The sequence below is a fragment of the Andrena cerasifolii genome, chromosome 14, assembly GCF_050908995.1.
Source record: "Andrena cerasifolii isolate SP2316 chromosome 14, iyAndCera1_principal, whole genome shotgun sequence".
Lineage (NCBI taxonomy): Eukaryota > Metazoa > Arthropoda > Insecta > Hymenoptera > Andrenidae > Andrena > Andrena cerasifolii.
In genome coordinates, this window is record NC_135131.1 from 11,698,258 (window position 1) to 11,724,746 (window position 26,489).

Genomic DNA, 26,489 nt, shown 5'->3' on the forward strand with positions numbered 1-26,489 from the left:
TTTCGTCGTGCCTATCTATACGGTGTCTCGAAACAATTACGACGCGATCTACTGACTGACTCGCTTCTGAACGAGCTGCGCCCTTTGTGGATTTAAGAATGACTGAAGGCCTAGTTAACTCGTTCTGCGCGAGTGTAATTAAACTTTCGCGGTGAGTTAACTCGTCGTCCCCGGTTGAGGGGTTAAGAATGAGAAACACAAGGAACTCGAGACTATCTTTATAAATGAAGTTAAATGCGGGAAGTTGGTGAGGGAGACCTGAGAGGAGAGAAGCTCGCAGGACGAGGCAGAATGTTCAGTGGAACGAAATATCTAAGGAAACAGGGCGCAGAGGATGACTGATTTGCTGATTAAAAGCTCGAAAAATAAGAACCTAAGTACAATGCACTCTCGGCACCCAGTTGGCATCGATCGAGTCCCACCGAAGGACATCTTGCTAGACACCATTCCACTGTCTAGAAAGTTTGCCACCGGGCCACTGTCGATACACTTTCGATCCTCCGGGTTTACTTTGTCTCAGAACACATCTAGCTGTAATTAGCCGAACCCTCGCAGGCTTTGGTAAAGCCGAACACATTTCCAGATGGAAGCCAGGCTTCGAGACGCGGCAAACAGTTGGCCACGTTACTTCCTCGGTGGAAGTAGACGATAATCTGGAATCGAAGGACTTGGAAAAGTCGCCGGCATGAGAAATTGTCTTTCCGTGAGTACTTCTGAATATTCCAGCGAGCATTAACTCGCATGGCTTACGTGCCTCCACGGGGAAAGAGGACCATCTGTTCGTACCAGCGAAGTTAAAGCGTTTTTAAGCCGCCATGGGCGTAATGGTCCCCATAAGGGTGAAAGACGCGGGGATGGACCTCGTGCTCTCGCATAATCGTTCAGACAACTAGGCCCATTCAAATTTCAGTTAATTGCGCCGCTCTTGGACGCGGTTGCCACGGTCATTGTCCTTTACTTACCACCGCTCGTAGCTCGTAATTACCGTTGCGACTCGAAAACGATTAGATTCGAGCAGGGAACGCTTTGAATGCAATTTTAAGCGTTCCTCCTTGAGCCTACAATGTTTCCAATCATTGGAAACAGAAGACAGATATTACTATTTTCCATTTTTTAATTTCCCTTCGGGAATAAAATAACGCCCCCAGTCTGCGTGACGGAAGCGACTTTTCCATCGGAAAGATTGAAAGTCAGTCGAAGGACACGTTCATCTCGAAACAAAGGGCATCCCGAAGGCAGCCCTCGGGGGGAGTGGGAATTTCGGTTATCCATCACGTTTTGAAAATCGTGGCGCGCGACGTGGCCGGAAATGAAAAGGAAACATCGCGAACATTAATTCCGCAACGGGCGAGATATCGCTCTGGTGCATGACAAAATTTGCATTAAACGGGATCCTGGGCCGTCGACTTTGCGTTTCTCTCCTCTCTCGGCCCCTCGACAGGCAAGCCTGGCGACGATACTTCACTTTTTGCCCCTTTGCATACCTCCCGAGCCTCCCTTAGCCTTCGGTTATATTTCCCCGTCGTTTATAAAATTCCGGCCACGCAGCTCGTTCAATACCGCGCGAGGACGTCGCGCGAAAGACGATGTCCAAGGAACGCGCAGAGGCGAGGGGACGCGTTTTCGTTAACCAGACGGAGACCAGAGAATTGCACACTCTTTGATAATTAATGAGAGTGGTTCCTCCCGAACGGAGGTGATGACCCCTTGGCGTTGGAATTTCTAGAGAAGCTGATTAATTAGACAGTGGTGGCACCAGTGTAACAAGAACAGCAGCGATTCAGGAATAAAGCCACCAGAACCAGTTGCAAAGTAGAACGTCCAGTGAATGACACCATGAATCGAAACCGTTCCCTCGTCGGCTCACCCCCGATAAAAAACGAATACGCGCAGAAATCAGCGTACCGTGACCCGTCGCGGGGAAGATTTAAATTCCACCCCCGTATACGTCAGCGAATACGAAGAAACCTTGCAGGGCGGAAGGAAAATGAGAAGAAGGGAGACGATAGGAAGAAACACGCGACACACGCGCGGATAATCAAAGGGTAGACGGTGATAACACCGAGTCGGTGGATGATGGAATCGCGCGGAGGGTGAAAGCGTGGAGCGGTCTCTGCCACGCTGTGTTCCCCCTTTGGATTCTCTGCCATCCCCTCGCGGGTCTTCCTGACAAACGACGTCGCATCCTTTCGCGCCCGACACGCGACAATCCTCGCGGTTATGAGCGTCGTTTGTGTCGACAGTCTTTGAATACACATCGGCGTCGGTTTGTTCCCGTTTCCCGGATTGCCGCTTCTAAATACATAGCAGCTTACTGTCTCGCCGCGCCGCGATTCCGACCAGTGGACATCTACCCGTGATAAGGATAAGGGGTTACGCTGGATTCTCCATCAGAAGTTATTTGGACAGCGATAAGGCGAGCCATGAAAGCGGCACGAATCTCCTCAAGATCACGTTTTACGCTTTGTATCTCGGGGAGGAGCAACCCAGCTCGGATATTCCTCTGGGATTGAAACTGGTGGAACGATGTTTGTAGATGATTGAGAATTAATGATAGGATCACGAGAAACAAGGTTGAGATAGGTAGTTTTGCTTTGAGGACTGTTTGGTATGGTTAGCGATGTCTCGAGGAGGTCGTTGTGATATTCATTGCGAAGTTTCTGTTTTACTTCTGTTGGTTATTTAACACGGGTTTCACTCACCATCAAGTAGCTGGATGCATTGCTGCTGATGGATTCCCTTTTCCTCGGAGACCCAAAGTCCCTCTGTACCAGTGACGTCATCTTCTTCTCATATTACTCCTCGAATTTTAACACCGTGTCTCGCGAGCCCGAGGTAACTAATCAGAACCGACGCCACACTGATCAACTTCGACGTAACGAACACGAACGCGCACTGACGATAAACACGGAATATGGATTCACTCGAAACTATCGCGCACCATAAAACTCGTATCTGTAACAAAGAACGAAAAAACCATGATTAGTCATCTGCTGTTAACATTTCATTCAGCTATATTACCTATCGCAGGTAATATTCTCAACCTTTTTTCAGTCACGATTCTCTTTTATAATATTCACATAACCCGCGACCTCCTCTCCCCCCATGTAAGGGGAGGTAAATTTAATAAGGCGAAGAAAACATTAAAAATAGGTATTTCTGAATATAAGTCTAACTAATAAAACCAAAACAAAATTTAGTTATACTCATAAAATCACATTTACCGTGCCACCGAATTGACTCATTCACAAATGACGCAGATAGATAAATCTGTCGAGCGAGTTTGCACAAAAAGTGGCCGTCTCAATTCTCAAATCATTACTGCTCCGATCCGACTGCATCGTTTGAGCTTTCACCTATTTGTCACAGGCGATACTCATGGTGTACATATTCGCACAATGTGTTCAAGGTGTTACGACTGCCCGTTCGGGACCCTTTTCATCGCGGCGATCCCGTGGCACCTTTTCTCCCGTCGAATTTGGCAGTAATTTGCAGCGATATTTCATCGGTTCCATCTGCAGGCCCGAGGGGCAGGGCAGAGGGGTTTAAATCGTAAGCTCCGCTAAAGCGTCGGCTTACGGCGTCGTCGTTAAACTGCGCGGACCTCGAAGCTTGTTCCTGGATCTTCGGATTTACGAGCGCGGATTAAACCGGTGAATACGGTGTGAAAGACACCGCGAGAAATTGCGCGAACGTTATTTAGCGACGGGACTCCTACTCGCCTTGAGACAACAATTTCTCGCGGGAAGCGTGCTTCGGGAAGAAATCGAACAGGAATGGATGGGCATGAATTGAACGCTCCATTTAGATACAACAGATTGTTCGATCGCCTCTCTTCGTACGAACAACCGTGCAGGGCGATTCTAGAAATATGTTGCGCTGCTTAACGAGTTCTACGTTCGCCTAAGCTCGGTGTTTTTCTCGAGTTGAAATACGACTGCGACAATGGCGACAATAATCAGCGTTGGTATACTGTCAGCCCACGTAGAATTTCACTTCTCGATGGTGCGTTTTCGCGAAGAGAGAATTTTCCCTTTACCTCCTTCGCGGACAGAAACTGTCAAAGTGGGGCGCAATAAATTCCCTTTATCTTAACGACCCGTTCAGGGGACAATTCCGAAAATCGATGCACAATTCGGGGTGTTATTGTAAAATATATCAGCAGAAATACCGGCAACGTGGTTCCAAGTCATAGATATCACTCCCCTGTTCCACCAGTAAATATTACTCTATTACAGTATCGCTGGAGCGCTACTTTCATCGTGGCTTCATACGATCCTGTCATTTATTTACGAGACAAAGATTTACAGGACGGATGTTACGGCATTTTAAGGCGATGCATATTCACCGCGTACGCATAAATAACGAGCACTCGATCAGCTGCGTTGGCTGCTTAATCGAATAACAACTGTTACGACTTTGTTTGCTACTCTCGTTCAGAGACTCGCGCCAATCATTCACTGTACCGGTAATATTATTTAATCACCGTGCAACAGCTGTTGAATACTTAAGTAACTCAATGGAATGGCAATAAATCCCACTCCGTTTCCACGTCTTCAAATAACAGAAACGTGAAAACAAACCCAACTACCCGATCGCGAATCAATCTACCAGATTCCGTATTTCGCCCCCTCTTCCCACGCGGAACACCAAGCGAATAATTCACTCATTCCTCGCGTGAAACATACCGTGCTCATCGTAGGCCTTCCTATAACCGTCCATGGCGTCACCAACGAAGATCGTTCGGACGATTTCGCAAGTCGATTTTAATCGAGACCAATCAGGCCAATGACTGCCAGCCAGCAAACGGTGACGTTGGAGCGTTTCATGGGAATCGTGACTCGACGGCACGAAAATCGTCGATCCGTGGCCGCGATAAAAACGGCGCGGCGTCGCGAGAAACCTGGCAAAAATCGCGCTTGACTTTAACGACGGCGGGGCGCGGTGGTTTACGTTCCGACGGTGGCACAACAGGGCCCAAACGCGGCCCCATGGGGGTCAAGGCGAGCCGTGAATGTCGATGGCTTGATTAAAGTCGCGGAACTTCGATTGTCCGTCGCGAATTTCGACCGAGCATTATGAATTTTCCACGTGACGCCGCTCGTAAATTCGCGTCGAGTTAAACTCCCCCGGGGGGTGTAACGATCGGGGACGAAAAAGTGCGCGCAGTGGATTGATATTACGAGCCGCGACAGATCCCTGGGGACACCATCACGGTCCCATTCGATTCCGAGGATTGATCGTAAACATTCTCTCTCGATCCAGCCGTCCCTAGTGCGGGAATTAATCTGATGGATAATTTTGCCGATTATCTACGTGTTTTAACGATCTGTGTGAAAAGGGTTCTGCTCCGAGTGCACTCCTATTCTGAATTCTCTATTCTGTTGAATCGAATGCTGGTAAATAAAGGCAATAATTTACCATTATTAGTGGCATTTTAAAATGTAAACCAAGAAATGATATTTGTGTAGGAATAAAAGGTTTGTTCTTTAACGAAGTTCAAGCGCTTCTGAACGGAGCTTCCTCGAAATTTGATTTCACGCATTCGCGAACCTCCCCTAGCGTGGGCCGAATTTACCGGTAAATTCATATTTAGACGTGGTTTACATTGATCCACAGCCACTCGATGCTCCTTGACTGAGCTTTCCGGTCTCTAAATTCGATTCAGCCTCCCCGCTGTGAAAATCTAGTCAACAATGCGGCAAATTGTGCCTCGTGTTATAGCTGCACATGCGTGTTTCAGCGAGGAAGGGGCCCCGTGGATGAAATATAATTATGGAATTATTAAATTCATGGGAGCTACTTCAATCGATCTCCCATGGCTGGAGTCTTCGCCGTAATATAATACTGCTATTATTAAATCTGCCTCGCTATACAGGGTGAACTACATAACCTGGTGCTCTCTACTTCTTTAGAGAAACCCTCAAAGGAAGTACCTATAGAAAATTCGCCCGTACAAGAGCTATGTAGTTTAATTCGAAATACAACTCGAGCACAGGAACGGAGAAATTTAAAGTAAAGAATTGATTGAAGGCAACACCTCAACAGAGATACGAACACTTTCCTTATAATTTTTTATGCAAACGACCCGAGACTCGCGAAAATTCGAGGATCTCCCCCCAGAGGAGGGTGACAACCCAGCGATTCTAATAACTTGACGAAACTTGCTGCGTTTCCACGTCGACCCCTCAGCCAACAAGTCGGGCTAGGATTGAATTTCGGCCCTTTTAGCCGCGGAGTCGCTATTAAGAATGGGTCTCGACGTGGAAGTTCCCGCCGTGAGACCACTTCGGGACACGACGTCGAAACTGGGGTTCATATTTTTCGTTACTGGGGGACAAATTCGTGCCACGATCGTACGGCTTTACAGGGAAATTGCACGCTGACGTGCACGCCCGTGTTTAGTTTTATCGTGCTTCTTCCTTCAGCAGGGAGCAGGGGGGCAGGATACCACGTCTCCCAATCGGTAAAAGGCGTCTTGATTCACCCTCTAAAAGGAGTTGTCTATGATATGGGGAAAACCGTTTCCTCGTAACAGCGACGAGTTTTCAGCTTCTGCGTAAGGCTGTTTTATAATTCTGGAGTATGAGTGATGAGTAATACTAAAGCTCGTAATACATTCATTTTATCTAGTACAGTACACGCGTGTAATCGAACAAGTTACGAGGAAATTCTGAGTTTTAAATTAGAAAGGGAGGTTTAATTTATCTAATTTCTTGAGTGTTGCATCGTTGTGACCTGATGCGTGGCAATAGGAATTATTTTAAGCGTGGAATATGTAAACCAGTCTTAAACAGAACTTATACTACAATTCTAGTTACTCGGAAACTTAAAAACTCTTCATCATCCGCTTCACCCATTCAAAGTCAAATTCACCCGATCTAGAGGACCGCTGTTTTCATTCAAAACGAGATTCAAACCGACAACCGTCCTCCAGAAATCCCCCCCAGAGATCTCGCCGAGGGATTTAATAAAGTCGGGGAGCAGGTGTCATGAGCGAAACGCAAAAACGTCAAAAGTAATAAGCCTCTGGGAGCTTTCTCTGAAAAGCCCACCCCCCATTCTCTCGTTCGGTTTCATTCCTCGAACAAAGCTGCAGACGATAGAACTGTCGATCAATCCGCCTGCTCGTAGACGTAATCTCCACATTTTCGCCTCGTTAGACGTCCGTGGAGCTCGCGAGTAGGGTGGTATTCCGCGGAGGGGCGGCTCGATAGGGGATGAATGGGAACTCGAGGCGACTAGGGAGGTGTGCTTTCGAAAGAAACTCAGACCGTGGTCCATTGTGCGCGTAAACGCGCGTTTAACGGGTTCCCAGGCACAGGTGAAGGGAGGGATGCTTCAGCAGGGGGCGGGATCTGCTTTCGGCGAAACTTTTAATTAAACAGAGGCGTAAATTTTTAGCGGCTTTTGAACGTCGGTCCCACCGGGCGACACATCTCTGATCGGCAACACGAGAAAAGGGTACGACAGATTCACGATGGACGGTCACGATATGAAATTAGCTTGAATTGGTTCAACTGTTTGGCCCGCATACCCGTATGCCTCTCAATGGAAACGAGCCTTGATACGCGTGTTTTCTTCTTCTTCTCCTCTGCCTTGAGAAAACCTTTGGGTGACACTTTGACGAGATGTCAGAGCGCCTCTATTAGAAAACTTTTTTTTCTTGACGACTATGATGGCTCTGGCTTTCAAACTGTTACAAGTTTGAAGCACCAACATTTCATTTTCGTATACGAAAGTTTAAAAACAAGTTGCCTTGCAGCCTCGCTCCGAGGAGTATTTTTTCACCACGGTGCTTAGCAGAAATTCGAAACACTGTGTAGTTAAGACGATAACTGAACGACATAAAACCCAATGGACACTAACCGCACAGTCGATTGGAAGAGATTGCTCCGTTTGGTTCGCGGCGAGCGTCCATGTAAATTACTATTAATGAAACGTAACGTAACGGTGCAGCATCTAAATTGAGGCAATACGGTTTCTTTATCGCGCGAAGGGTAAGGGGGATCGGGTCGGAGGACTTGAGAGACAAATGAGGCTAAGTAGTCGGACTGTTGGTGGGTGGAACGATAAGTTAGCGAGCAACAAGCTTAAACAGAGTTTAAAAAAGACATCCATGCTCCCTTCCTGTTTCACGCGTGTACAGGCTGGATCAAAAAAGGGATTCGATAAATAATCTATGACCGCGCTAAAAGAATGAAATTGCAGAAAGGCTGTCGGGGTTTCAGAGCCTTCTCGTCTCGATCGTACTTCACACACGGTCGATGCTCGCAACGGACGTTCTATTATCAGAGAATCGTTGCGAACGATTTATTATTTCGTGGAGGGCGAGCAATCAGCGTAATTGGCGGTGGGAGCGCGAAACGGGAAGCACAGCTAACTGTACACGAGCCACGATAAATAACGCGATACCAGATCGTGGTGCGAGCCTGCGAATTCGTGGAAGAATTTTCGAGAGGGCCTGGCGCGTACTTTACACGGTTTCGTAGCCGACTCTTTCGTTTCCAAGGCGAGAGCATTCCGTAAAGGCATCGAGCGTAGTTCCTGCACGAGCCGAATGAATCGTTCCCTTCGTCGTCGTGCAGGAAGGCGAAAAAGACGGCAAGTGTAACGCGCCTTAAATTACGAAGACAGAACCGAAAGTACCGTGAGACTACGCGTTTTGGTAGCTCCTGTGAACTCTGCTGGCTTCAATTAACATATTTCTCTCGCTTCGCGTGGAAACTCAATGTAACGTGAATCATCCAACTGTTCTACGCATTAAAATTCATTATGCATTAAAATTAAACATAAAATTATATTCATCATCTAACTAATCTAAAATTAATTTCCCAATTGTCGCAATTTTCTCAAAATCGAGCTTCCTAAAAGCACGTGGCAATATTCCAACCAAAATAGAAGGATAAACAGGGTAGAATCTTATAAGAATGATTAAAGATGTTTCTATAGGCGAAGGGGAGGAACGATTATTAAAATAGAGCAGCAACGTACCTAACACGTGTCTTGCATAAACATGAGGATGTCCACAAGCGGATGGCGTCACGAAGCACCAAGTGGTTCGATGAATTATAGAAATTCTCCACGACCAAAATTGTAATCCTTTGAAGCAGCCACGTGTCAGCCCCAGCAGCGACACAAAGAGCCGCGACCCAAGGGGTTAGAGGGGTCTTTCAGACTCGTCTTCGCGTTTGTTCACACGTGGACGCACCCACTCGAGGGACGACGAGCAACAGCCATCTCTCGACAGTCTACGACTTCACTCGACCACAGTCAACAAGACACTGAACCGTCGTCCTTGCCCTCGGTACCATTCAGGTACCTATGCTGGCTCATCTAGAACCTAAGCAAAAGGGGCTCGTTTGCGATCGCCATTGTTGCCCGCCTCTGTACACACGAATCCCAGGTAGCTCGCTGGGTTCTACCCTCCGGTCTGTAGGTATTATATTATTGCTTCGATATTGTTTTCGCTGGTGGACTGAGGGATGGTCAATTTCCCATGGAGAATGTTAAATGCACCTTCTTGTTGAGTTTGATGATTCTGATTTTTGGCTGTGATGATATATGATTTGTAAATGGAAAGATCCAGTCTTTTTCATTCACAAGTATTTCTCAACTACGATGGAAAGATAGTTGAGAGAGAAACAAATATGTTCTTCATGGAAAGTCAGACCGTGGCTTCTAAAGAGTTTCACGCCTCCATTGGTCGTCATTAGGCGTCATTGCACCGACGACGTACCAGTTGGTTGACGAAGGAATCCTTTCGATATTCAAATAACTTTCCACTAAAGGTATCCTGGACGGTCTGCCAGTTGCTGGACGAACAGATGATATCCTTTCTTTGTCGTTCAATCACAAGCGTTGCGCCGATCCTGTACCAGTTGGTGGATGATCAGCTGATTCTTCGACGATAGAAAGTGAAGAGCTGAGACTAGACAGAGTTGCCACTATTTCTTAACTACGCTGTGCCACTTGAGGAATGAGAAGATAATGAGTGAAACGCCCGGGTAGCTCGGTTTCTTGTCCCTATTCTTCAATTATACGTTCCCATTGGTTTCGTTGCTCCAATGACGAGTCAATTAACGAAGGAAGAGATGATCTCCTTTCGATGATAGCCAGTAAAACGATGGCCGCCTTGCCTATGCTCCATTTCTCGAATACAGATCTCATTGCATCAATAATGCGCTGCTAAGTGGACGACGAATCGAGGAACCGTTAAAGCCAGATGGGAGATCGAAACCAGCCACGAATCTCGAGAATCCAAGTCGATCTCGAGAAATTTAGCAAGACGCCGCGGAAGAGGGCGACGACCAGGAGAAAGACTCCAGCACCACTGGTTGCGGCATTAACATCATCATCACCATCAACCTCCTCTTCGTCAGCACCACCACCACCGCCGCCATCCGCCAACCATTACCACCAGCACTGACAACGGTGCCCTTAAAGCCTGTCGACTTTCACGGAGCTCGTGCGTACCGCGGCCTACTCGAGCGCAAACGGTAATAATTCGTCGCTCCGTCGCTGTTAACTCTCACTGGTGCAGATGAGATGCACACGCGTGTGCACAGAGAGAAATAATAGAATAGAAACTCAGAATGGAGTTAAAAAAAAACAGGGATTCGGAGCAGACCAATTTTTTAATTGCTCCGCTCCATGCTCCGAGCAAAACGTTTGCATTTCGAGGACATTTACAGGGAATTTATTTATTTTTTTCAATGATGAAAAATTAAGGATTAGTATTTAAACAAATTTCACTCATCTGCTTTTATAAAAGGAAAAAAAAATTAGAAAAAAAACAAAAGTTGGGACAGTGTATTCGTTTTTTCTCGTCAGTTTTAAGTGGCGTCGAGAAAGGGCGACGTCGCCAAAATTTCATCCGACAAGAGGGTAATTTTTGCCCCGTCACCTCGACGAGATGCAATACGGATAACGCATCGCGCGGACGTAAAAAAAATACAGAGGAGAGAGAGGGGAAAAGACGCGGAGGCGCGTGTTGAGGCTGTCGCTGAATCATGCAACTAAAATATACCGAGTGTACGTTTGGTACGTTGCCTCGGGTACGTCTTCATTAAAAGAAAAGGAACCGAGGGGCGGTGTTCCAGCTGTTTATTAATAAACGAGACCACGGTGGAAGCGTTTGCACCGAGAGAGCCGAGGAAAGCTCTTACTAGTGCATTGGACGAAAGCTCTAATAGCGAAACAAGCCCCTGAAAAAGTCAGAGTTGTTTCTATAAAAGCTGCGTGTATATTTCGATCGCCTCTAGGTTGACACCTTGTACGTTATGAAACTCAGTGTGAGTCGAACCATGATTCCCTTCCAAGAAACCTGGATCCTTTTGAGAAGATAACGACAAGTTGCTGGTTCCTCTCGAAGCAAAAGGTTCTCTATAACTTGGTGCTTGTGTAATTGTGAGAACACTCGAAAGATGTTACGCTAATTTCCGAATGGTATCGCCAATTAACTGCAACAAGCTAAATAATTACATTCGCTACTTCCGTTAGGGCGTCTTTGTTCAGTCGTTCGCAAGAGTGTTTATAATTAAGGAAATTACAGAATCGGGACCCGTACTCGCGTCGTGTAACGTCATCAGCATTCCTTAAAAAACGTCCCAATACTTCTCGACATAACAGCGAAAGGTTTTATTATTATTATTGCATAATCGGTAATGATCACTGTCGCGTAATTGAAGAAGATTCGCGTACAAAGGCGAAGGGAATATCAAAGCAGTATTTGGGCTCCGATATCATAAAACGTCACATCAACTTCGGTTATACTCCGTCATACGCAAGAGGTATTATCCCTGCTCATCCCACAAATACTCCTGCATCGGACCATCACCTACAACGTTTAGCTCCATTAAAACACAAAAAAAAATTGGAGCTCAGTGTACAAAACGAATATTTTCACCGTGCGGAAGGGATAAAAGCCACTCCCTCCCCTTGAGCACTCGTAATGTCGTTATACGCCGACATTCGGCAGCAATTAAATCAAAAAACGATCCGCCCGGCTCTAATTGCCGAGTGTCAGGCTTCATTACGATCCAGCTTTGTTCTCCCCGGTTCAATCCCCTCTATTCGAGTCAAGCGTCATTGATTCGGTCGTAATATGCAAGGATTCCGTAATGCTGGCTAATGCAATCAAAGTGCCTCTGTGACCGCGATGCGACGCGAGTAAAAAATAAAAAATCAATTTCTAGGCGGTGAAACCAAAACGGAGGCTTCTTGAAATTTGTTTTGTAACCTCTTATGTACTTCACTGAGCAAACTTTCAATAAACTGACCGATCGTTTCCAATAGAAAAGGATGAATTGATATCGACATGACATTTTTTAGCTATCCCCTATGAATCAACGAATCGCGCGAGCCACGCTTAAAACGCTGGTAATTTTTAAAGCGTGGCCCGTTTTAATAGAAAAATATACACGAGAGATGAGTGGATCGCCATGAAAAGTTGGAGGCCCGGTGGCCGCGGTGAAGATTATTTTGAGGAGCGCTACGATTTTAGTTTGTTTATCGTGAAATGGACGCGGCTCGTTCGGTAACTCAGGAAACGGATACGATTATGCCTGAGCCTGTGTACGGCTGTGTACGCTAAACGTCGAGACCGTAAAAACATTAGCGATACGAGTCGAAATCATTCTTTTACCCGTTTCCTGTCCCATCCGTGAAACATTCAGCTCTGCCTCTACACTTTCCATGACCAGCACAGCTCCATTTGCAGAGCATTCGTTTGAGAAATCAAAGAACCAAGAAATCTCCGACGCCTACTTTCCGACCTCTCTCGCGTCATTCATCCTCGCCTAACACATTCTCCTAACTAAGAGCAGTCGTCACTTGTCACCCATGTTTGGGCATTGCGACGATCGGTATGGTAATCGAATACCTTGCCACTTGCAATTATAGAGAATATAGAGAGCTATCCACCGAGCCGGGCTGACCAGGGTCCTAAGTGCCCGATGGATTTCAACGTGAAAGTAGAATAATAATTGACAAACAGATCGGCGATCGCGCGCGAACCGGTAACGCGACTCGTTCCTTCCCTTCGTCGGCTATCAGCGCAAACGAGAATATCGGCAGATTAAACGGTTCAGCTGGCGATAGAGAGAAAACGAGTTTGTGAGTCACATCGTGCCGGAAGAGAGTGCGAAGCACACGAGGCCCGACCTTTTTCGTCCTCGGTGCCCGGAGGTTCGCGACTCGCCCTGCAAATCGTGAGGAAGAGATGTACTTTCGTGTTACGCAAATTGGTTTATGGAAAAGGACGCCTCCTGGGGCGGATAGAACGGAGAACTTGGGGGATTTAAAAAAAAAAGGATCTACAATCCGAGGATGAGTACGATACACGATCAGCGATAATAGAAGGTACTGGTCTAAATGGAGGCTGGTAGCCCCTCGAAAAGAAAGCTCTGGAAATACGTAGCAACAGTATACACTCTACCCAACTTTTGCGACTCGAAGAAAGTTCCCCGGCTCTCTTTCCCCGTTGCCAGTGGAAAAAAATGAACGTCAAAGACCGTGATTGGGAACGAGCCGACAAAAGACGCGAGAAGCAAGTTTCGAGAGGCCACTCTGATTAGGAGCGGGAGGGTAAGACTGGCAAGGAGGGCGACGTAGAAGCACCAGCCCGCAATTTGCTTTAAATTTGCCGCAGAAAGTAGGTTCCCCGAATCGACGCTGACTGAAAGCTAATTCAGCCGGCGGGTCGAGAGGCTGCGAGTTTAATTGAATGGTAATTAGCATCACAAAGGGCAGCCTTTAAACGCGGCGGGGTACGCGATTAATTTATTAGCCAGTCGCCCGAGCTTTCGCTCGTAATCGCGCGTCCCCGAAAAACCCGTTAACGTCCGCGGTTCATTTATTAATCTTTCTTTCCCTCTGCGACACAGAGATTTATAAGCCTCTTAATTCAGTGACAACCGACTCTCGCGATATCGCGCGCATCGGTCACGCGGAACACCGTAACGCGTCCGTGTTCCAAGATTTCACGCGACTTTTCTGCAACTGGCATTGCCTGCGATACGTTTACAAAAAGCTGGCTACTAGGGGAAGGGTTTCAGCCTCGATTTACTTTATCAAGAGAAATCATCCTCGTTCCAGCTCGCGCACCATCGCCGCGGAGAGAAGGAGAAAGAGTTCCAAAGAATGAAGTCAAGGGAAATGAGACTGACTCTATCATTGCCTATCAGCTCCTTTCATCCTACATTGCTATAGTTCTGGACGAGCCGCAGCATGCTTATCGACAAGACGTTCGTTACGCAAGCTCGCAGGTCTCGGGCCAGGATTATTACCGCTAATTAAAGGCGTTTAATTAGGACGACTGGCGGCGTCGCAAGGGTCACGTTATTCTCATGCCAGGAATACTTCGCCACGATTCCCTTCTGCAAGAGCTCGTTCCCTTTTCCGTTCGTTTTCTTTTCGCGTGTTTACCCCTCTGGCTTTTCTTCCGTGTTCCCTCGCTGGATGAAGCTAGTTTCGCCGCACGCGATTCGAGATCGTTGGCTCGTTAACGCGCGGAGAAAGAGGATTGGTCCCTTTCGGGGCTGAAGAACATCGCGCAACGACGATGCTTCCCAAGAATGTGCTTTTTGGGGGGAACCTCGAGTCTTGGGAAACATTGTCGCGGCTCGAGGATGGCCAGAGATACTCGCGCGTGTAATAAAAAGATTTCGTCACCCGGTAACGTTAAATCGAACCCGAAGAATTCGATCGCGCAACACTGGCCTTCCTTCACCCACATCTGGGCGAAGCGTGCTCGTTTCCACGCAACCATCCGCGAAATCATAACGCCGACTTTCTCTGTTATCGAGCACGCATCCTGAGCTCAGGGACACTTTCGGCTGTCCAGAGTGTTTGGGAGCGCAAAAATTTCACCTTCTCCTTCGATAACATTCCCGGTGGAATCCACTATCGCCGCCGCTGATTTGTATTCGAGTTGCCGATCTAAAAAGCAACGTGTCCACGATTTTGTGTAATGAAAGTGGAAGCAGCTTCGCATTCCTGCCCCCAAGAGTGAATGAGGAATGCGAGCGATCCGTAACAAAAGCCTTCTCGAACGGGAAAAGGGGGAGGAAGGGAAGGATCTCGTTGAGAGCAGGAGACGATCAGGTGGAAATTAATCGCGGAGAGACGAAATCGAGGCGAGTGGAGAAAGGAAAAAAATGCAATTATCGAGCAGGCGGAGAGTGGCCCTCGGACTAATGGCCGCAGGACGGCGACGACGACGACGACGACGGCGGCGGCGGGGGTGGTTTCTGGGCAGATGGTCCTGTTTTAAGGGTATCTCTCGAGATACAAGGGTTCGACATTAACGCGAGTCTTCTGGCGCAGAAGGGTCCAAGAGGATCTGGACAAAGCGAACAAACATCTCCAACTCGCTCCACGAGTTGGTAGTTATACCCCCGTAAACCGCGAAGCAATGGGATTCCAGACACCCACTGGATCGCATGACCACGGTGGAGGTAATATAAACTATGGTAGAACGATACTTCGTTGGCACTTGATAATTTAACATCTAAGAGCTCGCGGCTCGGGACTGGCGGCGAGCATTTAACGTAGAGGAGGCACTATTCTGAACGATCGTTTCTCGCTTCTTTCTTGCCGAATGCGAAAGCGAGTCTAAACGCCCATGCCCGTCGCGCGCGCAAAGGACGGAGCGAGACAAAGTATTAAGGCAAAGAAGATGATTCTTCGCGAAACCATTCATTGAACTTTGGAAAATTCAACCGAGAGCACGTAATTGCGAATGAAAGTTAAAGGGTGTAATCTGCTTCTGCCCCGTTTGCGTGCAATACAATAAATCAGCGCTCAAGATTGAGCAGCAGCCATGTATGATCAGAAGATAATTCAGAATGAAGCCTGGCTGTTATCGCGTTATATAAAATCACCAACCTTGTCATCGAGTTGAAAAACACCGCCTTCCCATCGTAATTCCGTCGCAAATGCCAAATTATCGAGATTGCAAATGCTGCTCAGCAGCATTTAAGATCGTACGGAACGTTTATAAAGAGATGCCTGGTCGAAGAATCCTCCACTTCCTTGATACATATAAAGAAGGCATTTGCTTAATTTGTTCCTGTCGTTGATCCTTGTCAGTGTTTTCGGTTTGCCTATTTCGGCAATGGGTCGGAATATGTACGTTAAATGGCTGTTTTGTGCGAGTTTGTTCGTATCTATAGAATACGGACCGGTGAAAGGTGTAAGTTCTCCTTTGTTAGAATATATCGTGCAAAAGAGCGATCGATCGATTAACGTTTCCACTCCCCTAATCTAAGGTATTTTATTTGATTATCGTGATAAGGGTTTTTGTTAACGAACCGTAGGAGCCGAGCCGCGAGCAATTGGAGAAAGTAGCCAAGAGTGTGCGGAACTCTTGCTTGCAGAAAATTGACACTACCGAAGGTAACGTTCACAAGCATAAAACAATCGCATTGCCGTTGTTTTTCAGTTATTTTATCGCGTTTCCTATTCTCTAAGTCCAAAGTCCATTGGAAATAAAATATGCTGCCAGTAGCGCACTCAGAATTCCACCTCGGGGGGGGGGGGAGCCGAGTTGAACGGATAAAAATATTTTTAATACAAATTCAATAGAATTCATTAGGTGATTATAAAAATTGATTTAAAGAATAAAATCCAGTCTTTGTTCTTTTTACAAGGCTCTTGAATTATGTCAGCCGTTGTTGCATTAATCTCCTTTTTCCTTTTTCTTTGGGGGGTGCCAGGGCCTCTTGGGGCCCCCTCTGCGTGCGCCGTTGATGCTGCCGCGTATTTACGGCGCTGACATTGATTCGATAAAGAAAAGTTATACGAGAAAGCAACAATTCCGCGAATGATTACAGAACGGGTGTTCGGGCTCAGAAAAGGAGAATTCCCAGATGACTACAATCTTGCCTGCTACACGAATTGCGTCATGAAAGCGTTGAGAACTGTAAGACGAGACACTATTATTACAATCCGAATTGAAATTAAATGAGTGTTCCTGCTTTCTGTTTAGTACAAGAACGACGCCGTCGATTTCAAAATGCTGCTTAAACAAGTAGATTCGTTTATGCCAGCTGAGGTGGCACCTCGACTGAAGGCTGGCATAAGAAAATGTGCACAAGAAGGTAAGAGAAAGTTCTATACCTTATCAAAGCTTATCGATAGAATAGCCTCTTCGAGTGAATGCAAGTCAAAGTTTAAAAACAGAAAAATATCGGGAACAGTTGTTTTAAGCTTAATTCTCATTTCGCCCGCACTAGTTTCATTCTTAAGCAACACCTTATCGAGCAATTACTCAAAGATCACTGAATTCTCCACCAATGTACACAGAGTACACCGGCGACGGGTGCGAAATGTGCTACCAATACGTGCAGTGCTGCTACAATTCGGATCCGGAGATATTTTTCTTCCCCTAAGAGAACCGCGGTACACGCGAATAGAAGGTTCCAAAGTGAAGTTACCCACTTACGCCACTCGCATTGCACACTGCCAGCGAAATTGCACGGCGCGAGCAGAGACAGCGCAGGAAGGTGAAAGAAAGCAGCGAACATTCTAGAATCATGTTATTTATGTTACGCAATAAACATCACAACGGTATGAAAGTTGAAACGAGATGCTCGCGAAACCTAGAGAAACAAGGGATTTACTCAAACTATTATGCAATGCTTTGATCAGAATTCTTGTCATAATTCAGGAAGTTTTATTCAACACTGGTCGCAGCACTGTAGTTATCCCTTTTTCTCTGGGACCATGAGTACGATATTTTTTTTGTAAATTCATCAGTTCAAAGTTGACCTCGCAACCACTTCCGCACGATTCCTTCTTCCGGCCGCGTGCAGATTTCAGCACTAGCAAGAATGAGGCAAGCTGAGGCCGAACCAAATGATTTAACGTGCGGCCGATGAGCATTTTCCGCCTGGGCCCCATCTTCCAAAAATTACGATTTTATCCATATACTATTTTTTTTGTATCCCATAACGTAAATTTATTTAAAGCCGCCACTGTGCCTCGGGGTGGAAAAATTGAGATTTTTCGTCCCGTGCGTCCTGTATAAATTTCATTGTTTTGTACAGTTTTTTGGCAAGCGGCGAACGACCCGAGCGAGGCACTTCGCATGCCTCGGAATGCGTCGTCCACACTCGCATGATCATTCAGCCTCGGCTTGCCCCATTCGCCTTCGTGCTCAAGTCTACGCGACCCGACGCGGCCTTCCCAACTTCCCGTACTGAATTCCAGTTCATTAGATCAACCACGGGGTATCCACTAATTATACCGAACTCTAAATCCATCCGAGGTATTAGCCGCGATATCGTGATTGCATAATGGTAATTTATTACATTGCCGCGGCGCTTCCAGCACACCTTGTTAACCTCCGGAATTGTTCTCGAAATTGAAGGTTACGGGTGCGGCTTAATTACACGCCGATACAGTAATCACCGACGGTGTCACCCGGGACGCGAAAATTGTTCGTTCTCCTACCAATTCGCCTACAGGGCCATTATAAAAGAGTTTGGCTCGCGCGATTGTCGGTGATCGTATACAGGCCGTGTGATCGTGGTCTAGACTTCCACTTCCATAAGAAGAATCCAGTGGGACAGTGAGAAAAACGAAGGAGAACGTGGTGTAGGAGATAGGAAAGATGAAGCGGTTTAGCGTTATCTTGCTGGTCGCTTTGACACTCATCTTTCTGGCGGTCAGGAACGCCGAGAGCGTGAGTTGATCGTCCATTCACTATTACCCGTTTCGTGATCGGCCAATCAAGTGTACACGCGGACTGTTTTTCGGAACGCAGAAAAAGCTCACCATAGAGGAGGCGAAGAAGACGATAAAGAACCTGAGGAAGGTCTGCTCGAAGAAGAACGACACCCCGAAAGGTATCGTACGCTTTGCTATTATATTCCAAAATGAAATAATGAATTTTTAGTTCCACACTAAAAGTACGATCTTTAATAGTTATTTTACTGCGATGAAATTACAGTTTAATAAGCATTCATTAGAGTTCTATGATGCAACATGTTTTCTATCATGTTATTCATTCTCGTGAGATATTTGTGTAGCTGTTCCATAACAATCGAGTGGATGGAAGTGTACATTACCTAGCCCAATATGAGAATTATGTTAATCCATGGAAAATATGTATTTTAATGAATCTTTGTTTCGAGATTTTTAATTGAGCTTGGCGACCTTGGTCTGATCTTGAGAGTTTTGCTGGCAAAGTTGTTAGAGGCAATGGTGTTGTTTAAAATTTCAAGTAGCCCCGACACTTTCGCGTATTTCGCACCTTTAATATCTTATTCAAATATTTACAACGCATCTAAAAATTTATACTTGAACCAACCCTTGCGAGAATCTTAACCGATCCAAAAGGATATATTTACTCAAACATTTCGAGCTGCGATCGAAGAAACAGCTCAGACACGTGCATACTTGACTCGTACTTCGCCATTCATCTTGATAACAATTTTATCACGTATTTTCACGTAGCCCTCTTAGACGGCCAACACAGAGGCGAGTTTCCAAGAGAAGAGAGTCTGATGTGCTACATGAGATGCATAATGACTACCACTAAAACTGTAAGTATCAATCCCTTCCTCAACCCAATTAAACCCTAAAATCTTCCATCCAGTCAATTTATTTCCAACCTCGCAAATATTCTGTTTTCCCTTTCGCTTCATCTAACAAGTCATCCGAACTCTTCGTGCTTCACTGACGAAAACCCCCAAAGATTACGAATCGCTTTTTGTAGATGAAGAACGACGTAATAATGTTCGACTGGTTCGCGAGCAATGCCCGTCTGATGTTGGAGGAAGAATATATTCCACGAGTGGATCATATAATTGAGGTTTGCAAACCTCAAGGTAGGTAGCACTAGCCTAATCGATGCAAACCTTTTAACGTTGCACCCGAATGTCCGAAGGGAACAAGTATTGGAGAAGATTAGAAGCTGGCAAATTCTGTTACCATTCAATCTCCGTACGTTTGATACTTTGTTATCGTCGCTGACTGGTAACATGTTTCTGTTCATTTGCAGTGACGGCCACGGAGGGATGCGAGGTCGCATGGCAGTTTGGCAAATGCGTGTTTGAAACGGACAAAGAGGTGATTCTTAAATACAAAAGTGAATACCGCCAGAGGAAAAGAAATCGGTTTAAGCTATTAATCTTGAACGGGAGAGTACAGCGTGTACACAGTGACAAGATTTGCAATTACTAAGCGTTAAATCCTAATGCTACCATGAATCTGACGTCTTATTAATAACATTAGAATGTCTAATCGCCAGGATTCCGATTCGTAGCAGTATATTTGAAATACTTTGCAATACTCAAGTGTCCCGAACTATCGAAAGCAATTAGTACCTATATCATTTTCATGGAAGAGTTAATTTCATCATGATGACGAATGAATCGTTATTCTGTTACAGCTCTACTTGGCTCCATGAACGGTTCATCGGTGACGATTTCACCAAACTTTCAAAGAGGAAAGGTGAATTTTCAGTCATCAGCAAATCATCATTCTCATCATCATCGCCGTGGCCGTCGGAGAACGGTGAAAGCCGTCTGCAAAAATTCGAGGACCAAACCACAATGTAGAAGAGTCTAATAAACTGTCGACGACCATTGGCAATTATAATAGAGACCTTTCGAGTGCGTCGCATCCTTACTTACTTGAAAATCAATAAAGGCTTTAAGAGCGTTCGACATGACTATATCGATGGTTTTAAGAATGCAAAGACAAGTGAACTGAGCAAAGTACAGTTACAAGATACTTAATAGATCGATAGATACAATTGATCAATCTATTGTCTAATTGCGAGAGCCGACTGTAAAGCTAGCGAAATGTCAAGAGTGATTCCAACGAAAGGAATGTTTTAATGTTAACAGGACCATCGGCTGTAAATACGAACTTTAATTGTACGATTAATGGTCAATAAATGTATTCGTAGGAATAATAAAATAAAGTTGACTATATTCTTATAATCGATTTACAGATTAGATACTAAATAGTTCATAATTACAGAAGAAAGATAGCTATTTACTCAAGGCATAAAGCAATGAATACCAGTTTGAACTCATTAAAGTATCGTGCTCCATTTGTAGAACAAATTTTTCTGCGTGACTATTGAAAGTACTTGTACGGGTACGAAGATGTATGTAACGATAGTAGCCCAAGAAAACAGATCGCTCACAATTTCATCTGTTCGCAGACTACAGTTTCTTGCAAACGCTAGCCTGAGTTTATGCAATTTATACAGTTTTGCTAGTACACTCGATATTCTTATCTTTATAAAACTGTCGATTACAATTATGCAATAACTTTTGTATCCCTTTTCTGTCCATAATTTTTCCAATTAAAATAAATCCATCTCGCCCGAAGAAATTTCGCGAGAAATTTATAGTCAACTAGGATCGAATCGTTTAAATATTTTTCTCGTCCAATCATTCTGGAACCGGTTCCCATGAGATAAAATTAAATTTAATCCCATCGTAACTTGGACGATACCGAGATTAATTCAAAACGAAAAGTTGTGGTCCAGTTTCACGCGTCACTGCGCGGTCTGTGACACTCGGAACAGGTTCTCAGTCCCTCTAATTATTAGTCATCATTAGTAATTAGATTGCATCGATTTAACAATTAAATCGTTGGTTGGATATAGCACGCTTCGATGCTCCAATTAAATGTAGAAAATCCGATATCATGCAAGCACAATACAAAACACCAACAACACAATACACCCTTTTACGAGTCTACAAACAGTGGTAATGATTTGGATCGTAAAGGTAGTCAATTAGAGAGAAACAACGTATGTCTGATGAATATGTATACACACCTATAAGCCACGCTAGTGTGAATCAGGGCCTCCTTAACTAGTGGGCTATTCATAGCCCAGGGGCGCCGGTAATCTAAGGGCGCTTAAGAATCAAGTATGTTGAAATGCTTTCTTTTTAATTTTTTATGAGAGGAGAGATACGATATGAGGCACCGTTTAGTTCATACGATGTACCGCCTAGCATCGATTGGGAAGAAACTGTAGTCTCTACGGTGTATAGAGTTGTTACGTGAAAGGTTAGGGCGCCAAATTTTTTTAGCCCAGGGCGCTCAAATTTGTTAAGTCGGTCTTGGTGTGAACTAACAAAGGTTCCAAGTATAATTACGTGTTTCTTGACCACGTTAATTCTCTCCAGACTGAACTGTCAGAGACACGAACTTGACAATGCAAAAGATGTCGATAAGATGGAAACGAAAGATACGATTCTGTTGGAGGCAGCAACGTTGAATCGTGGGTGGAACCCAATGAATCAGCTAGATCACGAGAAACAGAGAACCATCCCTGCAATGGAAACTTCAGCTGCTACTTGCAGTGCCCCCATTGGAATAAAAAGATCGGAGATCGAATGGCCTCGGATAAAGTTTTATTTTTTGCTGAGTAATAAAAAGTCTCTACAGAAAAATATTTTCAAGAGGATGCACATTACATGTTAATTATCCTTAATGATTCTGAAGGAAGCGTCAAGAAATATCTGCCTCAAGTTGTCCTTTTCATCGATAGAATGATGGAAGCGAAACACTTTGTTTCTGCATAACCTGGCGATTATGAGCGATCATTTCTCGCGAAAATAGAGGCACGAACGGCTCGAATTGGTCATATTTTTCCAACGTGCAATTAAAACGCGTTACGTAGATCAGATAGGTCGGGGAGCAATTATATCTCTTCCTGCTATTTCGCAATGAGATTTAACACCTTATCCTGTCCGACACCTATTTCCACAGCTTCTATATAAATATCGTGTCCAGGTGTCGAGAGGCATCAGTCAGTTTTTCGTTTCCCTTGTTTTGCAGCGAATTTCTGAAGGATGAAGTCTCTGTTAGTGGTCGGTTGTCTCTGCCTCGTTGCGGTGAGTAAAAAAAGCCTATTGTTAGGGTGGTTAGGTATTCGTGAACAAAGATAGAGCATTTCAATATACTATTCTGCAATGTAGAGTAATATTTGTCGGCCAGTGTTTCCTGCAGACCTGCTATCTCATATCGTTATTTAAAGATAGAAATTAAGCAACGTTGAGGTTTACGTTTATAAATTTTAGGCAACGGTGCGCGCGGATAAGGCGGAAATGGACAAATTTATGGAACTCGCAAAAGAGCACGTGGAAAGTTGTGGCAAGGAAGTCGGCGTCTCAGAAGGTAGGTTGTTATTGTTAATTTTTTACTACCATTACACATTTTTTGCACGTTTCAGCCGAGTGGGTTAAATTTCACGATGAGAACGTAGAAGGAGATGATAAAAAGAAATTTGGATGCATGCAAGCGTGCATAATGAAACAGATGGGCATGGTACGTGAATTTTTATGTTATAACATTACAAGACGACAGTAACATAGTTATTATAAAGGAAGAACTATCTATAATCACTTGAGATATTTCAAAAAATTAGTTTTGAAAGAATTGGGAAAGATGTTTCAAATAATCTCACACCACTTTGAACAATTGCTGCTCGAAAGATCGTTTAGTGTTTTAAAATAAAAAATTATCTGCATGGTTCAGATGGATGGCGCCGCTTTCAACCCAGACAAGATGAAGGAAGTATTGGATAAAATATTACCCGACCGTGAAGCGGCAGATGCTCAACTGAAAATGGCAACGGACTGTATTGAGCAAGGTAAACATTAATAAATACACAGGGGCGCTTTTGGAAATCTGGCACCGCTGGGCCAACAAGTAGGTTTGCCAAATATTTTAATTTAAGTGTGGTCATGCCTACCTATAAGGTCTGAAAACACAAATATTTTCGGGATTTATTTTTATAACTTGAAGACTTCTTTAAACAAACCTTTATGTATTCGAAAGTGTACATCTTAAACTACTTGTAGTAATTTTTGCGATGGGAAATATAAATAAATAATAAAAATATCAGCGATCTCGCGGCAGCGAGATTTCGAATACATAAAGATTTGTTTAAAGAAGCCGTCAAGCTTTTCTCCCCAGAATTCCCGAATATACCTGCATGCTTTTTCAGACCTCACAGGTAGGCATAACCCCTTAGAAGAGTCGAGGCAATTTCAAAATTAATTCAATATAACAACCCACATACAAGAAGTGAATTGTTTTTAAAGTTGCCTCAAGCCAATTTCTTTCGCTCAAAATTTGTCGCTGCCAAAAATTTGGCGGCCTAGGCTGGAACCTACTTAGCGTACACACAAATCCGCCCCTGATGGTAATAGAAGTGACAAAATATGGCCATTTTCACTAATGATTTCATGACCGTTCTCAGTGAAAGACAAGGACGAAGCATGCGAAGCTGCAATGGCATTCTCGCAATGCTACGCCATGAAGAGCAAGCCAGAATAAGCGAAGGAAAATGAGAACGAATCAAGATCTCGTGCAACTGCAAGATCTTGAGCAAACTTTTCTATGCAAGTAAATACAATAGACACATTTAGGATCCAATAGACGTATGTAGTTCTAAAAGTATCTTTATGTAAAACCGATGGATACCTTGGAATTTGTAGAACAAGTTGTTTTCATAGGAATAATGTACATCTGAAGTGCCAATTATATTATGTAAAAGTAATATGTTTTCCTACAGTGCTCACACAATTACCTTAGTCAATAAGAAACATCGCGTGCAACAAACACTGCTTCTATCTGAATAAAAATGAAAATGAAACATCGTGACTATTACTTTAAGAAAGAACATTCATGACCTTCCATTCCCACTGCGTTTAGCTAAATTGTTTATCGTAGGCAATTCCATTTCTCTATATTTAATGATACGTTTCTGAATTGTGTGGCATACTTCGTGGGTCACCGAATTCTACTAACTCTTTGGTCGATTTAGGATACTGCAGTGAGCAGTTACCTTGCAAGTTCTTTACTCCTGCTGACACCGTCTACCATACGAGTCAAGGCTGACGACAGAAAACACAGTGAAGGAGGAATATAAAAGGTTTTACTTAGTAATTACCATGTATGCTAGAAGTTTTTTTAGCGAACTACAGGAGATTGATAATGTCAGCTCGCGTGAGATCTTTTTTGTCAACATATTGAAGTATAAATATTGCGATCGATTGGTCAGAAGCATCAGTCGCAGTATCGATAAGTTGCAAGACGTACTGTTACGAGTTTGAGTTTCGAAATGAAGAACATTTTCATCGCTATCAGCATGTTGGTCGCCGTGGTAAGTGTAAAGTTGATCGATTAATTGAAGAGTCCTTGTAGAAAACACAAAAATTGTATACTATAGTACTGGCACGTAGAACATATTCCGATAAATTTTTTGTTTTTAATTTTGGCACTTACAGTGTTTTCTACAAGGGCTCTTCAATTATGAACTGGAATTTTGATTGAAAGTCATAATTGAAAGATGTAGGAAACAGACTTCATGAGCAGCTTCTAGGAATCCTGTTTTCAATGACTGCACATTTTAAGCTCATATTTTACTTCATGAGCTTTCGAACGATTAATCTTTCTTTGTTAACTCGCAGATGATCGTTCACGCGGATGTTGTCGATATCTACTTGGAGAATTCGAAGGACCCGTTTCTAAAGTGCGCGAAAGAAAACGGTTTCACTGAACGTAGGTATCACTTACGATCCTAGTGGCACTTGTACATATAACTTGATGCTTGGATGTGGAAGATTTTATCACGCTATTCTTAGAGCTTTGTGTAACACTTTCAAACTCCGAACCATATTACTGCTACCTAACTAATCGATCAACATAACGCGCAGCATTTGAATTAAAGTACTACCTGATTGTTAATGAAATTCGCTGGATCTTTGTCTAAAAATTTCAGAGAATATGCGAGACGTATTCGACAAAGATGCAAAAGGTGGCTTGGACGGAGCTTCCTGCCTTCGTGCATGCACTTTGAAATCAATGAACTTGGTAAGTAATTTGCACAAAAATAAGAGCGAAGAAGATGGCCAATTGACTTTACACCCACCGTAATGATGTATTTAATTTCACGAAGCTGCGATAACACTTCCCCTATCGTGCATTTCAGATGAAAGATTCGAAGCTGAACTTGGAGAAGATAAACGACTTCCTGAAGACCGCGCATTCTGAGCATCCAGAAATGGTCTCAGCCGGGCAGAAGGCAGCGGCGGTATGCGCCGAAAAAGGTGAGACACGTAAAGAAATTTAAAGCGAACGTAACGATTAACTCCACGTTAATAATCGCTTCGTTTCTTCCAGTGAAAACGATATCAGACGAGTGCAAACTGGCGTACTCCTTCGCCGACTGTTTCCTAGATGAACATTGAGAAGATTCGAAGGAGATGTTCGAAGCGATCTGTAGAATAACAGAATAATTGACGATATGTCCCTAACTTAAAATATAACATAGAATGCACAGTTCTTTGGATTTTCATTCCCCACTGAGTTCCTCTTGCTTCCGCAATGTCCAATAATCGTCGACGAAGATCCTCCTTAGATTGCTCGCGTCACTTTACACCTACTCATTGTCTTCAAAGATTCCAAGAAGGCCGCGAACAAAGTCTGCAAGTGTTCGTAATCAT

At 44.4% G+C, this 26,489-nt stretch overlaps 5 protein-coding genes across 6 annotated transcripts in view; 4 read left to right on the forward strand and 1 right to left on the reverse strand.

Moving 5' to 3' along the window:
* Spri (Src homology 2 domain-containing protein sprint) overlaps window positions 1-2,955 on the reverse strand; it is a 99,293-nt gene extending 96,338 nt beyond the window's left edge. For both annotated transcript variants that reach the window (XM_076827096.1, XM_076827094.1), the window contains exon 1: window positions 2,703-2,955. In XM_076827096.1, coding sequence (XP_076683211.1) covers window positions 2,703-2,783 — 81 coding nt within the window. In that variant the 5' untranslated portion in view covers window positions 2,784-2,955. The remainder of the gene's footprint in view (window positions 1-2,702) is intronic.
* A 12,887-nt stretch (window positions 2,956-15,842) lies between these two features.
* Window positions 15,843-17,579, forward strand: Obp5 (odorant binding protein 5). Its single transcript, XM_076826119.1, has 5 exons — window positions 15,843-16,195; window positions 16,320-16,398; window positions 16,836-16,924; window positions 16,991-17,102; window positions 17,308-17,579. The coding sequence occupies exons 1-5, from the start codon at window positions 16,118-16,120 to the stop codon at window positions 17,391-17,393; spliced, it is 444 nt and encodes a 147-aa protein (XP_076682234.1). The 5' UTR covers window positions 15,843-16,117; the 3' UTR covers window positions 17,394-17,579.
* Window positions 17,580-18,321: 742 nt separating this feature from the next.
* Window positions 18,322-21,286, forward strand: Obp6 (odorant binding protein 6). The gene is made up of 6 exons (XM_076826057.1): window positions 18,322-18,688; window positions 18,770-18,851; window positions 19,462-19,550; window positions 19,724-19,835; window positions 20,009-20,076; window positions 20,399-21,286. The coding sequence occupies exons 1-6, from the start codon at window positions 18,617-18,619 to the stop codon at window positions 20,414-20,416; spliced, it is 441 nt and encodes a 146-aa protein (XP_076682172.1). The 5' UTR covers window positions 18,322-18,616; the 3' UTR covers window positions 20,417-21,286.
* A 1,429-nt stretch (window positions 21,287-22,715) lies between these two features.
* On the forward strand, window positions 22,716-24,645 carry LOC143376320 (pheromone-binding protein Gp-9-like). Its single transcript, XM_076826486.1, has 5 exons — window positions 22,716-22,871; window positions 23,058-23,154; window positions 23,210-23,304; window positions 23,515-23,629; window positions 24,242-24,645. The coding sequence occupies exons 1-5, from the start codon at window positions 22,830-22,832 to the stop codon at window positions 24,316-24,318; spliced, it is 426 nt and encodes a 141-aa protein (XP_076682601.1). The 5' UTR covers window positions 22,716-22,829; the 3' UTR covers window positions 24,319-24,645.
* Window positions 24,646-25,023: 378 nt separating this feature from the next.
* Window positions 25,024-26,328, forward strand: LOC143376688 (general odorant-binding protein 19d-like). The gene is made up of 5 exons (XM_076827287.1): window positions 25,024-25,147; window positions 25,455-25,545; window positions 25,766-25,857; window positions 25,976-26,093; window positions 26,167-26,328. The coding sequence occupies exons 1-5, from the start codon at window positions 25,106-25,108 to the stop codon at window positions 26,232-26,234; spliced, it is 411 nt and encodes a 136-aa protein (XP_076683402.1). The 5' UTR covers window positions 25,024-25,105; the 3' UTR covers window positions 26,235-26,328.
* Window positions 26,329-26,489: the final 161 nt, after the last annotated feature.